The 15,694-nt window shown below is 40.6% G+C and overlaps 1 protein-coding gene across 4 annotated transcripts in view; it reads right to left on the bottom strand.

The window, feature by feature from the left end:
* Positions 1–229: 229 nt before the first annotated feature.
* Positions 230–15,694, bottom strand: part of p4ha1b (prolyl 4-hydroxylase, alpha polypeptide I b) — a 50,076-nt gene continuing 34,611 nt past the window's right edge. For 2 of the 4 annotated variants that reach the window (XM_048616274.1, XM_048616275.1), the window contains exons 11-14: positions 11,950–12,015; positions 10,905–10,973; positions 5,979–6,075; positions 230–342 (exon numbers count right to left, since the gene is read on the bottom strand). In XM_048616274.1, the coding sequence (XP_048472231.1) occupies positions 251–342; positions 5,979–6,075; positions 10,905–10,973; positions 11,950–12,015 (324 nt within the window). In that variant the 3' untranslated portion in view covers positions 230–250. Of the gene's footprint in view, positions 343–1,288; positions 3,049–5,978; positions 6,076–10,904; positions 10,974–11,949; positions 12,016–15,694 lie in introns of those variants that run through there. The other 2 variants (XM_048616276.1, XM_048616277.1) reach the window with 1 other exon arrangement.

The raw sequence follows: 15,694 nt of genomic DNA, 5'->3' as shown, positions 1-15,694 counted from the left end.
TTCACACAAGGCATACTTGAAGCTCTGGACAAATAAAACAGCTTTTTAATCTTATTCCTTGGTATGCACAGACCTATCTGCACACGGTGTCCTAATGATCAAGTCCAAATTCCCAGGTTTCAAGACTGAGTATTTTATTAGCTCGCTGCATTTTTTGCAACCTCTGCATTTTAAAAACATTTACAGAGTTTCCTCTGGAATTTTTTAAAAAAATTGTAAACTGAAATCTGCCAAAAGCAGCAGCTTAATGTTACTCAACAGTCAATTGAAAGACCATAGGACTAAAACTTCCCTGCGGCAGTGAGACTTTATTCAGATTCTTGTTCAAGTGCAAAACAGACGCTGTAATAGAAGGAGAAGAAATACTCAAGGTTAATTATTGAATTTAGGTGCAGAGGTGTACCATTTGGTGTTTTAGAATCTGTGGGAAAGCAAAACACATTCCCATCTTTCAAGACAACAAAGTATCTTGATTTAAAAATAACCCTTCAATGATAGTTCAAGGGAAACTTAAAAAAATCAAAATTCAAGTAGCTCCTCTTCATTGGCAGAAGAGATACACTGCAACTGTACTGTGCTCAACTGAACTGAATTGATAGGGATGGAGCCATCTGAGGAGTGGAGGCATGGCTGCTGGTACTTGCTTCACTGGCAGCCATTTGATAGGCCCTTGCAGAGCAAAGCACTGCCACTGTATTGAAAACAACTTGGGAATGTTATACCAGGTCTACAGGCGGAGGAGAAAAAGCAACAAACAAAAAAAGATTCTGTTCCGAAAGGAGCCATTTGTTGGGACAAAATTACAACCGTCTCCTCCTGCCTTACCTACCTGCTTCTGTAACAATTCTTGGTCCTCTCAATGAGACAAGCCAGGAGTCCTGGCAACTGTCAACCCTGCAGACAAACACTTCTTGATGAGCAAGGTTTGTGGGAAATGCAGAGAGAGGACAGTGATGTGGCTGAGCCCTTTCATGATAGTTTTTATCTCGGTGCACTGGATTTGTAATCAAGGAATAAACTTGAATGTTGTTGTTCTTCCGAATTGAAAAATGAAGAAAGATTGTCTGATTTCAAACAGGTTGTTTCCTACTTTAAAAAGTTAACAGAGAGATATCTGCCTGTGTGGTAAGACCAGAAGCTTTTGCCTCACATCCTGTTGACCTGGCACCATCTGTCTTGGATCAATCAAGTCTGGATTGTGTTTCATTCCTGAGGCAGTAGCTATGTGTTGTGCTGAGTTGGAAACTTCCCACGTCTCCAAGTACAAAATGAGACATTAAAGAAAATGGTATTTTAAGAAAACAGAGAAAAGGACTGGTTTTATTTTAAAATAAAAGGTATATAAATACACATTTCTCCCATTGACAGCATAGAAAAAAAGCCCATTTCCTTTGAAAAAGATTCACCTGGGCACCGGATTTCCATTCATGCTATTCGGTCAAAGTATTCCTTCTGCATCCCCTACACCAAACGATTCTTCTTAAATCTTTGACGGTTCAGAATTTCTAATCCATATTTTTGTTACACTTCTTTATTTAAAAAGTTTATCTTTTATATCATGATTAACTGGGTAAACTCTGAGGAAGAGAAGCAACAATGCTTATGAAGTAAATATATTTTAAAAACGCAGGAATAAAAGATACATATCCACGTATCAATTCAGTCTTTCTAGTAAGTGTACAGTAATTGCATCTTTGCTGAATCATTTCAAAGGTGCTCAAACCATAGGCACAGTCATGTCAAGAAGCCAACTAATTGCTAGGATAACAAATTGATGTTGCCACATGATCTGTATCACGTCTCAATGGCAGAGCTGATGGTCAACAGTTAGAAAGAGCAGCAAATGGTAACAATGCGAGGAAACAGCAAATGTCAGGAGTGATAGAGATAACAAGATGTAAGGCTGGATGAACACAGCAGGCCAAGCAGCATCAGAGGAGCAGGAAGGCTGACGTTTCGGGCCTAGATGTCGTGTTCTGTGCAAAACTGTACCAAGTCTTGCTGTCTGAGCATACCACACAAAAACAGTGCATCACAGTGGGAGAGTTATACATATGTTAGAATGCAGTACAAAAACAGCCACCTTGTTTAAATAAGTAATTTCTCATCTGTCTCTCTATAAATGCAAAACTAAATATCTCTTGACATTATTCACTTTCTTTTGGGAATAAAAGTGCCCCGATCAATGGATCTTTGTGGTGCTCAACAGTCTTTTGAAAAGTTTCAAGATGCAGAGAATTTTCTTACATTTAACATAAGGAATTAATAGACTACTAAAGTCAACACTATATCTTTCAGTGAACTTATGTGGCTTCAAAGATCCAATCTACATCATTATGAGTACACTGACCTAACAAATGTAGCTACAAAACCTCTAGCTCTGAAACAAAACACTTCATTAATTAGCAAACTCCCTGCTTTTTCAGTGAAGCATTTCATAAGACTGGACCAAATTCTGAGAACCAATTTCCATTAGAATGATCCCTGAAAGCCACATGATGCAACAGGTACCCAAGCAAAACATACTTCAGAGGGAATGACTCCACAATCCTTGCTTCCAAGATGGTTCTCATGCTTGTAGCTTCATGTCAGAATCTCAGTTTTGCAAAATCATCTTTATAAATCAATTTGTTGAAAAGAGCCTTAGCAAACATTTTTCTTAATTAAGGAGAAATGCAATTTTCGTAGAATATTTACGATTGCGAGGAACATTTCCAGTTTTCTAACCAGCCCAACTCTATTTCAATAAAACCTGTCAATGGATAGGGTTATAAAACAAGAACCTTCCTCAAGTCTTCATATAGCAGTGAACAGCGCGATCTTCATGTCAGACGGATTCTGGATGGGTGGGTGGAGTCGGCAGCGGGCGGGAGGGTTGCGAAGGCAGTGAGTGACATTAAGAATCTGAACAGGAACCATGTTGTATTGTAGACGGTGTGGCTACAGGGGGGCAATTCACAATACAGAGTAGGGAACATCAATCCAACTCTGACAAGTTACATCTTCTTCGGAATTCCTGCCCACGCTCATGGATCCATTTATTAGACACTGGAAAATAGTCAATTGGACGCAAACTTTGGTTAAAGCATGCCATTTCCCACTAGCCAGGAAACTAGCCCCACCTTCTTGGAAGAAACTACCCCTTGTCTACCACACCATCGTACTGTGTACTAAAAATCTACAAACAAGTAGCAACATGAGCATGTAACTTAAAGGTGTCCCATGTAAATATAGGCCCAGTGGGTAGTCTAATGATTTGTGTAAGGAGACCCTAATTCATTTTTTGCTCCAAGCTGAGAGTTCAAAACCCAAAATGCAGTCCTACTAAATTCATTGAATGAGGTCCTACCTGTCCTTGTTTTTTCCCCAAAAGCTTTATCACTCACAAGACGTAGGCAAGGCTAGCATTTTTAGCCCATCCCCTAGTGGCTTGCCATAGAATCATACATTATAGAAGAGGCCCTTTGGCTCATCAAATCTGTACCACCAAAAACGTACTATGACCTACACTGGTCCTATTTCCCTGCAATAAGCCCACAGTGTTGAATATTATGACTCTTCAAGTACACATCCAAGTACTTTTCAAAAAGGTGTGAGGTTTCCCACCCTACCAGCTTTCCAGGCAGTTCATTCCAGACACTCTCAAACCTCTGGGTGAAAAAGCTTTTCCTCAAATCCCCTCTAAACATCCTGCCTTTCACCTTAAAATTGTGCACCCCTGTTATTGACCTGATCTATGCCATCTAGATCCATGATGCTTCCGGTGCCAGATATTTCGTTCACAAATGGTTAAATCATGGAAATTATAATTTCAAAATGCCTTTGATAATTTAATCCATCTTTTAGTTTCCATCCATGAATAATCTGGGCAGCATGAACAGAAAACTCAGTGGGGAAATATGGAAAACAGAAATCGATTCGCGAGAAACTGGAACATGAAGCTAGACTTGAAACTCTCACTGATTGTTGTGAAAATCCACCTGGTTCACTAACTGATGAAAAAGATCTGCCATTCTTACCCAATCTTGGCCTACAAGTGACTCTAGACCCATAGCAATGAGGTTGATTCTTTAACAGTCCTTTGAAATGGCCCCAGCACGCTGTTCAGTTCTGAGGCAGTGGGGATTGGGAATAAATACTGAACTCACCAGTGACGCCTGTATCCAATGAAAGAATAAAAAACCTCCTCATTGCAAAATTCAATGAACAGCCACTCCAAAAATATTGTAATTAGTTATGCAGGGAGCTGGAAGAATGAAACTCAGGAGAATCAGTTAACACCATCTAATAATTTACTTTTTTTCAGTTTCCAGTATATTTCAGGTGATTGTGGGGCCAACGTGCTTCAGCCCTAATGGCTCCAATTGGCCATTGTGACCCAGGAAATATCGGGTTCAAAGATGCTGCCAAAGGCATAGGGTACACTTCATTTTTCTATAGTCCCTTCATTTATTCATGGGATATCGGCGTTGTTGATGAGGTAATCATTTATTGTCCATCCCTAATTGTCACTGAGAAAGTCATGGGGAGTTGCCTTCTTGCATTGCTGCAATGGATAGGCTGGGACGTTTTCCACTGGAGCATCGGAGGTGGAGACATATAAAACCATGAGGGGCGTAGATGGGGTTAATGGTAGGTATCTTTTCCATAGCGGGGGATGGGGGATTTCAAGACTAGCAGGCACGTTTTTAGGTGAGAGGAGAGAGATTTAAAAGAGACATGAGGGGCAAATTTTTCGCACAGAAGATGGTTTGTGTATGGAATGAACTTCCTGAGGTGGTGGAGGAGGATGTGTTATGACATTTAAAAGACTATTAGGTAGGAATATGAATAGGAAAGGTTTGGAGGGATATGGGCCAGCAGTAGGTAGGTCAGACGAGTTTAGTTAAGGATTATATTCGGCATGGACTAGTTGAGGCCAAAGGGTTTATTTCCATGCTATATGACTCTATGTGCTGTAGATAACCCTGTGGTGCTGTTAGGGAGGCAGCTCCAAGCTTATAACCCAGTGCATCAACGACCAATGTCACACCACCATTATAAAAAAACCCAGTCATTCTATGTTTCCCTCCTGTCCAAAGTGCCTGGGGCATACTTGAAAACTGGACAGGGTGTGATAATTGAAACTAGAAGCTCTGGGGAAACTGTAGGCGCTAACCTTTAACCTGGTAATCCATGATTTAACATTCAATGAGCTGCTGCTTCAGAGTCAACTCCATTACTTCAACTTCTCTTGACCCTGTTTCCTCCCCTCTTCCGTAAACAGAGAGCTTGTACAGAACTCTTCAGTTCGGAAGTCATATCGGACTTGAAATTACCTCTGTTTCTTTTTCCACAAATGCTGCCAGACCTGCTGAGTTTCTCCAGTACTTTATTTTTACTTCAGAGAAAACTTTTGCTGCCCACATTTCGATCCACTTAACCCACAGCAAGTGGACTGCAGCAGTTTAAGAAGGCAGCTCCACCACCTTCTCAAGGGTAACTAAGGATTGACAATAAATGCTGGCCAGTCAGCGATGCCCACATCCCATGAATGAATTAAAAAAAACTGCCTCCAGGCCTACAACACCCCAGTCACCTAACTTTGATCTCTTGAGCTGCATCACCCCATGAACCAGGAATTTCTTTCCTAAACCCACTAACTCTCGATCTCCTTCTTTGCCCCAGTGAACTGTTTTACACAAATTCAATATTTTGCATAGCTCCAAAGAAAAAGACCGGCTAAGATTATGTGGTCTTTGAAACAAAATAGGTAACAGTGCTATGTCATGAGTTCTAAGGAAATGCCTGTGGTGTACAGTGTGTGCTGTATTTCATAGTTGTTCCTTGTTGGCTACCCATTGTTATTTGTAAGGATATGGTAAAATCTGTGAATTAATCAGAAGGGCGAGATTACCCCTGACAATTATGCTATACAATTTATGAGGCTGACACATACCCACGACTCCTCCTGATGTACAGCATATTTCTGTACTTACCCCATTTGTTTCCAACTAATACTGGGCAAGCTGCATGTCGGGTGCTGTAATCACCTTCTCCACTGGGAAACAGATTGTACCAAAATACTGCTGAGCCCTGCAATACATCCAATATATTTCTCAAAACTTTAAGCAAATGAACTCATTAATACACACAGTGAGTGCAACAATGATCTGAAGCATTCCTGCAGCTTTTGCCAAATGCCCATGAAGGATAACTGAAGAATTATATAAACAATCTTGAAACCAAACCAGAATTAGCCCTACCTGGAACACACACTCGTACATTCAATAGAATTACATCCAACTTTAATACCGAGTAATCAAATTAAGCAGATAGATCTGAATTGGGATTTTTTACATCAAGGGAAAATCAGTACTGTCAGGGTTGCAACAAAGCATAAATCATTTCTTAACAAACTTGCAATCACAGTGTCACAGCTTAATAAACCATGAACATTGCCATGTTCTTTTATATAGCGAGGAATGACTAATTTCTCCACCAAAAACACAGACACCATCAATTGCACCTGGGCTCACACTTGCAATGCATTTCTGAAGGCATGTTTCATTGGTGGAGATTTGAGTGAGATGCCAAACCAAACCTCTGCCTGCTGCAGCGGATCAAATAAACATTAAAGATTTCGCTGTGCCATTTAAAGAACAGGGAGTTTCCTGATATTATGCTCAATAAACTTCACCAACAAGCTTGAACTGGCCACTCATTCCACATCGTCTTCAAAGTGCTTCCATCTCTTGTTACCTCATTGACCCAGTGCATGCAGGTCGGTTCTTTCTTGATGAATTTCTTTGTAAAGTTTGAGATGGTTAAAACCTCTAAACAAATTCCAATCTTTCTTTTCTATTTATGTTTAAGTATCCAACATACATACAAACCAGAAAAATCTAAATTGGTAGCAGGGAGTTAATTTAGCTCTAGAACAGCAGTTTCGATTGATGTTGAATGTGCTAATTAAAAAGTCAGCTAAATACTGCACTGCAAGAACTATGTATTTAAAGCTCCCTTGAATGTTTCTCATTCCCATCTTGCCCTGCGACGGGGCAAGATACCTCTGATGTTGTCCATTGCTAAGGAAAAAGTATATTTTCATTTATATATCACCTTTCACATCTTCAGGACGTGCCAAAGCTAATAAATCACCTTCCAAACTTTGTCACTGTTGCAATTTCGATAAATGCAACAAGTAACGTGTGCAAAGCAAGACTGTTAGAGCTCCCCCATGCCTATTTGTGAAGAACACATAGACTAGAATGCTTTGATGAAGACTCTTATTGCTTGTCACAGACATTACATGTCCACTCTAAACAGACTCCCTCTGTGCTGGCTGGATCTTCTTTATATAGACACCTATGTACATTGTTTGCATAATTAAGAAACAAAGATAACCAAATCAAACTAAAACATTACGGCACTCTAACTTAAAAAGAAAACTAGGTGATTTGTAGATTCAAGTCCTCTTTTAGAGATATGTATTTGAGTTTTTTAACATCAACCGATTTGGACATGTTATGACACACCTCTGACCTTCTGATCCAGAGGTAAGGACTGTGCCACTGCATCACAAGAGCCCTTGTACATAGCCAAGTGATTATTTTTAATCAAACTGTTCAGACAAGTTATGACATACCTCTGAAGTTGGTTGGACTCGAACACACAACTCTGGTTCAGAGGCAGGGACACGTCCATTGTGCCACAAAAACCCTATCCCATAGCCAAGTACAATTCACCAACCAATACTCAATGCCTGCTACTGCAATGCCTGTTACCTTCAACTAATAGGTATTTAACATCCATCTGCAGAACCTGTGAAAAACCAACAAAGGTTCCACAAAAGAGTTGCAAGATGAGTGGCCAGATTATTTGTTTTGGTGGATATTACTGTTAACCCAGATTCTTGGAGATCTCCACTGCCCTTTCCTCTTCAAACAGGCGTTGGAATGCTGTACTTTGGCCAGACCAAACAAGTAGGCATTAGTTAAATATGTCAGCTGAAAGACAATACCTCTGATGATACTGCACTCCTCTCTATTATGTGCCCAAGTTCTGAGGTGGAATTTGAGCTCTCAATCTGAACTAAAGGATGAAAGTGTTACCTCAAGCCTCCAATTCTTTGCATGACCAGCTTGTAACATGCACGAGTATCCTGACTTAGTTTACATGACGCAAGAAATTAGACATTTAAAAAAGATACCTTTCAGAATAAAGTATGCAATTCTGTGGAATTAACGGGCATAACATAATGCCACCTTGGCAGTGAAACTATTTTCCTTTTCCCTCTGGAAAATGAACTAGTCCTTAGAAAAACAGAGCTATTTGGATGTTTAAATCCCTAATTCAATAAGAATGGCATCTCAGTGAGTGCCTGGCCAGAGCTAGAAGTAAACTAAAAATTGACCTTAAGTTAAACTGATGGGAGAGGGGAAGAGGTGTCAATCAGACTGCTCAAACACCTTACACTTGTATTCATTGATTAGAAAGATTCAAACAAGTAATTGACATACGAGCCCTGAGGAATAAACAATGTTAACAAGTGCTTGGAGAAAGTTCTTGTCAGGCAGATGGAGGAAGATCAGGCAAGAGGTCCCTAACAGAGACATAGACTCGTACAGCATGGAAATAGACCCTTTGGTCCAACTCGTCCATGCTGACCAAGTTTCCCAAACTAACCTAGTTGTGCTTGCCTGTATTTGGCCCAATCCCTCTAAACGTTTCCTATTCATGTACCCATCCAAATGTCTTTTGAATGTTGTAACTGCACTTGCATCTACCACTTCCTCTGGCAATTCATTGCACATACAAGCCACCCTGTGTGTGGAGAAGTTGCCCCTTAGGTCCCTTTTAAATCTTTCTCCGCTCACCTTAAAAATATGTCCCCTAGTTTAGAACTCACCCACCGCAGGGAAAAGACCTTTGCTATTCACTTTATCTATGCCCCTCATGATTTTACAAACCTCTCTAAGGTTACCTCTCAACCTATGCGCCAGTGAAAATAGTCCCAGCCTATCCAGCCTCTCCTTACAACTCAAATCCTCCAGTCCTGCACTTCGGCTAGTGAGCAGAATGCTGCTGAGACAAGATATTGAGATCAACACACTGTGTCAACTATCCCTTTGTCCTTTGAAACCAGTGAATCACCTTCAATTGTTGCAGGCTTTTATACTTCTCCTATCTACTTAGCTAATGCATCATATCTAAACTGTTGCGACCTCGAAAACACTTACTAATACTTGACCACCAGTTTTGGGTATTTGTGGTTCCTGAACCCAAAATCTTACAAATCCACCAATCATATTGTATTAATGAGAAGTTTTGAGAAGAAAGGTTAACTAGGTCAACCAATTTTCTGACTGACAGTTCACACCAGTGAGCTGCTCCTTTCCCCACCCACACCCCATTTTGAATAATACAAATACAGTTTACAGCTGAGCTTAAACACACTATCATTCTGCTATACCTTCTGATTCTGAATGGTTAAGTCAGGCTATTTTGAAATACAATTCCTTTCATCAGTGTTACAAATAGACATTAGTTGTTGTTTAGGCATTTGATAAAGTCTCACTAAGAGATTGAGGGCAAATTACTGCCTTGGTTGGGAAATTGGTTGAATGGCAGGTGATGGACAATAAGGTTATGGGTAGTTACTCAAATTGGCAGAATGAGACCAGTCGTGTCTCACAAGGATCTGCGTTAGGGCCTCAGTTATTCACACTATTTATTAATGAATTGAATAGTACAGAAAGTCATATATCCAAATTTGCTGACGACACAAAGTTCGGTGGCATTGTAGACAGTGTAGATGATAGCGTAAAATTTCAAAAGGATATTAATAGACCAAGTGAATGGCCGACATGGAATTCAAGGAAAGCAAGAGTGAGGTTATCCATTGTGGAACAGCAAAGGTCAGATCAGAGGATATTCTAGACGCTATGAAGTTTAATACAATGGATATCCAAAGACATTTGGGGGTTCAGGTACATAGATCTTTCAAATGTCGCAGCCAGGTGCAGAAAATAATCAAGAAAGGTAATGAAATGCTGGCTTTTATATCTAGAGGGCTGGAGTACAAGGATACAAAAGGTTATGCTGCAGTTATACAAAACACTGGTTAGACTCCACTTGGAGTACCGTTAACAGATCTGGGCACTACACCTTAGCAAGGATATATTAGCCTTGGAGGAAGTACAATGTAGATTTACAAGAATAATACCTAGACTTCAGGGGTTAAATTATGAGGAAAGAATGTACAAATCAGGCCTGTTTTCTCTAGAGTTTAGAAGGTTAAGGGGTGATCTGATCAATGTCTTCAAGATACTAACAGGAACAGACAGGGTTGATAAAGAGAAACTACTTCCACTGGTTGGGGATTCAAGAACTAGGGCTCACAGTCTGAGAAATAAAGCCAGTCCATTCAGGAGAGGGGTTAGAAAGTGCTTCTACACACAAAGGGTGGTAGACGTTTGGAACTCTCTTCCACAAATGGAGATGTTTGCTCAGTTGTTAATTTTAAATCTGAGATAGATAATTTTTTTTTAGCAAAAGGCATTAAGATATATGGGCCAAAAGGCAGGTGTATGGAGTCAGGCCACAGGTCAGCCATGATTTCATTGGACAGCGAAGAGGCTCGAAGGGCTGAATGGCCTACTCCTGTTCCTGTGTTCCTGAACTTGCTGTGGTTGCATTAGTTTTTCATGATGATCAATAGGTTCTCTCCAATTTGATAAATCCCAAATGTTACTCTTCTCATTTGGATAACACAGTGTTAAACTAACAAGAATAATGAACACAGGACAGAACCAGAGAACAGGAAAATGCAAGGGCATGGAGGTGCAAGGAAAAGACGTGAGAGCACGTGTGGGAAACAAGTCCCGGATTGTAGAAGGAGAGACAAAAATCAATTCAAGTACCTTTTGTGGCCATACTGCTGCTCCTACTTCAGGGAAAACTGTGGCTCCACCAGCTGCTACATCACTCATCTGGCAGAGTAAAATCAAAATTGAAGACTAAGGAACAGTGCCAAATATTCAATAAAGGCTGTTTAACAGATTGTACAATTAATGTCATGCTACAAATAAAATTTAATAAACATCCAAACTGTCATCTTTATTACAAATATCTGATACTTCTTCAAGCATCAGGATGTATGAAGAGACCCCCATCAAATGGCGAAATAATTATAGTCTGGGGACTGAAATATATCTGCCAGCTCTGCTCCCATTGTCTCAAGGTCCAAAACCTCTAATTCAACCTCATTCAGTACTCTTCAGGCTCAATACCATATAAAGTATAAATACAACGTTGCCTATATGTGGGATCTGCCCCCAGCATCTCACTCAAAAGTTAAAATGTAGGATGCAATGCTTTCTTGCGAGTTCTGCCTGATGGTTCTAGGTTTGAAAGCTCTCCTTCAGCACTGGCTTTCAGCTGTTGTTTTGAGCAAACTGTATTGGCAAACAATGAAGTGACCTGGCCCCGTACTCCTGTCGCAGGGTGGTGGGGGATTCTGAGTGGACGTGAGTTATAAAAGAAGTTCAAGCTGAAGAAATGTTGAGAATGTAAATTGAGTGCTCATTCTGTAGCAATAACCCCCTTGCATAACAGGGCAACGCATTTCAGAGTTTTGTCCTATGATTTTAAGTGCATTTTTGCACTTCAAGTAACTGGCAGCATTCATGTTCCTTAAAACCAACAGTAGGATTCAGCTGAGCTTCTGTTCTCAGCAGGGCCTCTGTGGTGAAATGCAAAGCAGAACGAAAGGAGAGATAAAATGGACTGTCCTCTTAGAAGTAGCTAAAGTGCCTCAAACATTTTTTTTCCCCCAAATATATAACAGAACACACAACAGCTGTTTTAAAGGCACTTTCATTCTTGTTACTCCAACACGTCACTAACTAAATTGCTGAATTAATTGTTCAGATTCAATCAACCAAATGGCAGAACAGATTTACTTACATAAAATAACCAGGTGGCAATCCTGTTTCCAGTCCCCAATTCTTTGAATGCATCGGGCTCGTCTTTCTATTTAGAGGAAAGAAAGTTGCTGTTGATGCAATGTCAGTAATATAGGCCATGAAACTTTACAGTGCCAGTATTAATGATGGCAATTCATTTTACACACAACTCATTTGCCATCTTAACAGAAGCACTAACCCATAAATGCTTAGACAATGGATTCACCTCTCCTTTATTATAGCAGACAAAAGCAATTCCACAAACACATTAGATTATTGGAGACAACAAGGTGCAGGGCTGGATGAACACAGCAGGCCAAGCAGCATCATAGGAGCAGAAAGGCTGACGTTTCGGGCCTAGACCCTTCATCAGAAAAGGGGGAGGGGAAGGGGGTTCTGAAATAAATAGGGAGAGAGTGGGAGGCGGATAGAAGATGGATAGAGGAGAGGATAGGTGGAGAGGAAACAAACAGGTCGAAGAGGCGGGGATGGGGCCAGTAAAGGTGAGTGTAGTTGGGGAGTTAGGGAGGGGATAGGTCAGTCCAGGGAGGACAGACAGGTCAAGGGGGTGGGATGAGGTTAGTCGGCAGGAGATGGGGGTGCGGCTTGAGGTGGGAGGAGGGGATAGGTGGGAGGAAGAACAGGTTAGAGAGGCGGGGACGAGCCGGACTGGTTTTGGGATGCGGTAGGGGGAGGGGAGATTTTGAAGCTTGTGAAATCCACATTGATACCATTGGGCTGCAGGGTTCCCAAGCGGAATATGAGTTGCTGTTCCTGCAACCTTCGGGTGGCATCGTTGTGGCACTGCAGGAGGCCCAGGATGGACATGTCATCTGAGGAATGGGAGGGGGGAGTTGAAATGGTTCGCGACTGGGAGGTGCAGTTGTTTATTGCGAACCGAGCGTAGGTGTTCTGCAAAGCCGTCCCCGAGCCTCCGCTTGGTTTCCCCGATGTAGAGGAAGCCACACCGGGTACAGCGGATGCAGTATACCACATTGGCAGATGTTTTGCAGATCTCAGTTTGAATGACATTGCGATTCTGCTCAGTGATACATCACAGAAAAAGCAAAACAAGCCATGCGTTTGATCTGGCATGTTTTCCAGGTAACATTCTGGATAAAATTAAAATCAGACGTTTGTTTCTGGCCCTACATCCAGAGTCCATTCTGACTCCACCTTGTACTTTCCCAATCTCTGTTCTCCTCATGATGTGTGCTCATTGTATCTTAAACTTTATTAATTCTCCATGAACACTTCTCTTTCAGGTCAAGGGCCTAAACACTGCACTCTTCCATACAGGCTGAAGGAGCTCTGTTTCAATTCAAGAGTGGAAAATAGTCAAAATGGTACACTAAAGTCATCATCTTGGAGACATGACAGGGAATCATCTCCTGGCTGGAATCCATAAGATAGCCAGCAGGAGTCTCAAGTCCACAATACAGACAGAACATAGAATGAAGGGCTATAAAGAGCATGCTACCTCTTACTGTTACAGCTGCAAAATTTAAGGACTTGCATGCAAATAAACCTCCTTCTATGAAACATAACATACTGTTATGGGCCAGACCACCCCCCTCAAATATATCAAGGAGATAGCTTAGACCCTAACTTTTATCTTACTTAAAGGCAAGTGTAAGGTACTGTGTTCCAGATATAATTTGATTGGTTACACTATCTGCCAGTTTTTGCATTTTGGCCTGAGTTTTCCTTACTCCCAAATGACCTCCTACTGGTAATTCATGTACTACCCACTGGTAATACAACTTGATGAACTTCTGCTCATTTCTCATGCACCTGAATATGTGATGGTCTCCATTTCCTCATCAAGATGTTATTTTTAAGGTAGTAACATTCTGGAATACACTCAGATTCTTCTTCTGTGTATGATTTTTGATACAACAGCTTTAGTTTTTCATCTTTCCATTATAATTTAGTTAATTTCTCTGAACTAAAAATATCCACTTTGTGCTCTACCTGTTCTTGAATTTTTTCCAACCATTTAATCAAACATAGTTTCTGATTATTGAACTTCAACTTCCGTAACTTTATTCTTTGATTTCTCCTCCTGCCTCAACCTGTGGCTTTGTGACTTTGTTACCACATCAGAAAAATCCCAGGATATACTTCCTATAACATCGCAGTTACCTGATTTTCCACCGGCTTTTCAACCACAGTAGACATCATTCCCACCAGTGATCCAGTGATATCATTACAAGGATAAACTGTATTCCTGGAACTGAGAACTTCTCTTTACTCCAACTATCACTTCACCACTTTTCACTGGACTCTCTAACCTCACTTTAAATAATGGAGCACCATTAATTCCATGTATTACTATCTTTTCTGGCAAAACTCCTTCTGAATTACATATCTCCTCATCTCTCACCATCAAATATTGACTTGCTCCCATGTCTCTGAAAATTTTAACTTCTTTACCTACTCCTCCTGGCACACATGAACAAATCTTACCCTTGCAAGTAAATTCTTTAAGAGAGATTTGGCACTTTCTTCTCAACCAACCCCTGATCAGGCTGTACAGTCCAGCTGTTAAGATTGCACTGTGCTTTCCTTTACCGCTTCAACAAAACTCACTGGCTTTATCCTGTTTTCCCACATCCATCTTCCCAGTGCTTTTTCTAAACCAACAACACTGCGACTCCATGTGGCCTGCTTTATTGCAATGAAAATACCTAAGCTTGTTCACTTCTCTTTCCACCTTCATGGGTTTCCTTTTTAGCGTGAGGTAAACTATCTTTACTATCTTCAATGACATCTCCTTTTCCCTTACCACCTGAGGATTTCTCTTTTCCCCAATTTCTATCCTTCACAGATTGAAATTGATTTCAGAAGCCAAACTTTGATTTCTGAACTAATTCATAACCATCTGCCATTTCCTCTGCTAACCTTGCAGTTTAACTCTCTGCTTTCCACGAGTTCTCACTACCACAGGAAGTGAATTTTTGAACTCCTCCAAAATGAGTCTCTCTAAGAATGTAATATGTCTGATCTATTTTCAATGCCCTTACCCAACTATCAAAATTACTTTGCTTGATACTTTCAACTTCAATGTATGTTTAACCAGGTTCCCTCCTCAGATTCCTGAAACGTCATCGGTGGGCCTCTGGCACTAGTTTATACGTACTTAAGATGGCTTTTTTCACCTCATCATACTTCCCAATTAGCTCCTGTGATAGTGATGCAAATACCTCACTAGATCTACACCTAACAATTTGATTTGAATCAATAATACCCATATGGTCACCGGCCATTTTATTTGTTTAGCCACTTCTCAAATGAAATAAGCTTCTACGTTGCTCTCTTTGGCAATGGTTGGACATATTTAAATAGATCCTCACCAGTCCTTTGGCTAAATGGGTTTGCTCTTCATCACTGTCCCTATCACTCCTCCTACCTTCTACTTTCACCATTTTAAGTTGACATTCCGCTTTCATTGTCAACTTCTGAAATTCAAAATCTTGCTCTTTCTCCTTCTCGTCTGCTAGGGTCTTCCTTTCTTTTTCTTCTGCTTTTAATCGTAATTCAAACTGTTTCATTTCCTTTTCATATTCCGGCTATTCAGCACCTCTGTCTCAACCTCTCTTCATTTGAAAAAAAAACAGGATAAAATATACCTCAAAGCCATAATATCGTTACAATTCGCACTTTGACTACAAAACACAAATCCACTTAATTTCCTGTCTACAAACGACTATTTCATATTCATTCAATTTTAAACAAGTAAAACC

This window comes from Rhincodon typus, chromosome 34 (assembly GCF_021869965.1).
Source record: "Rhincodon typus isolate 14 chromosome 34, sRhiTyp1.1, whole genome shotgun sequence".
NCBI lineage: Eukaryota > Metazoa > Chordata > Chondrichthyes > Orectolobiformes > Rhincodontidae > Rhincodon > Rhincodon typus.
Note: the sequence above shows the minus strand (reverse complement) of the source record. Positions and strands in the feature narration are given on the sequence as shown.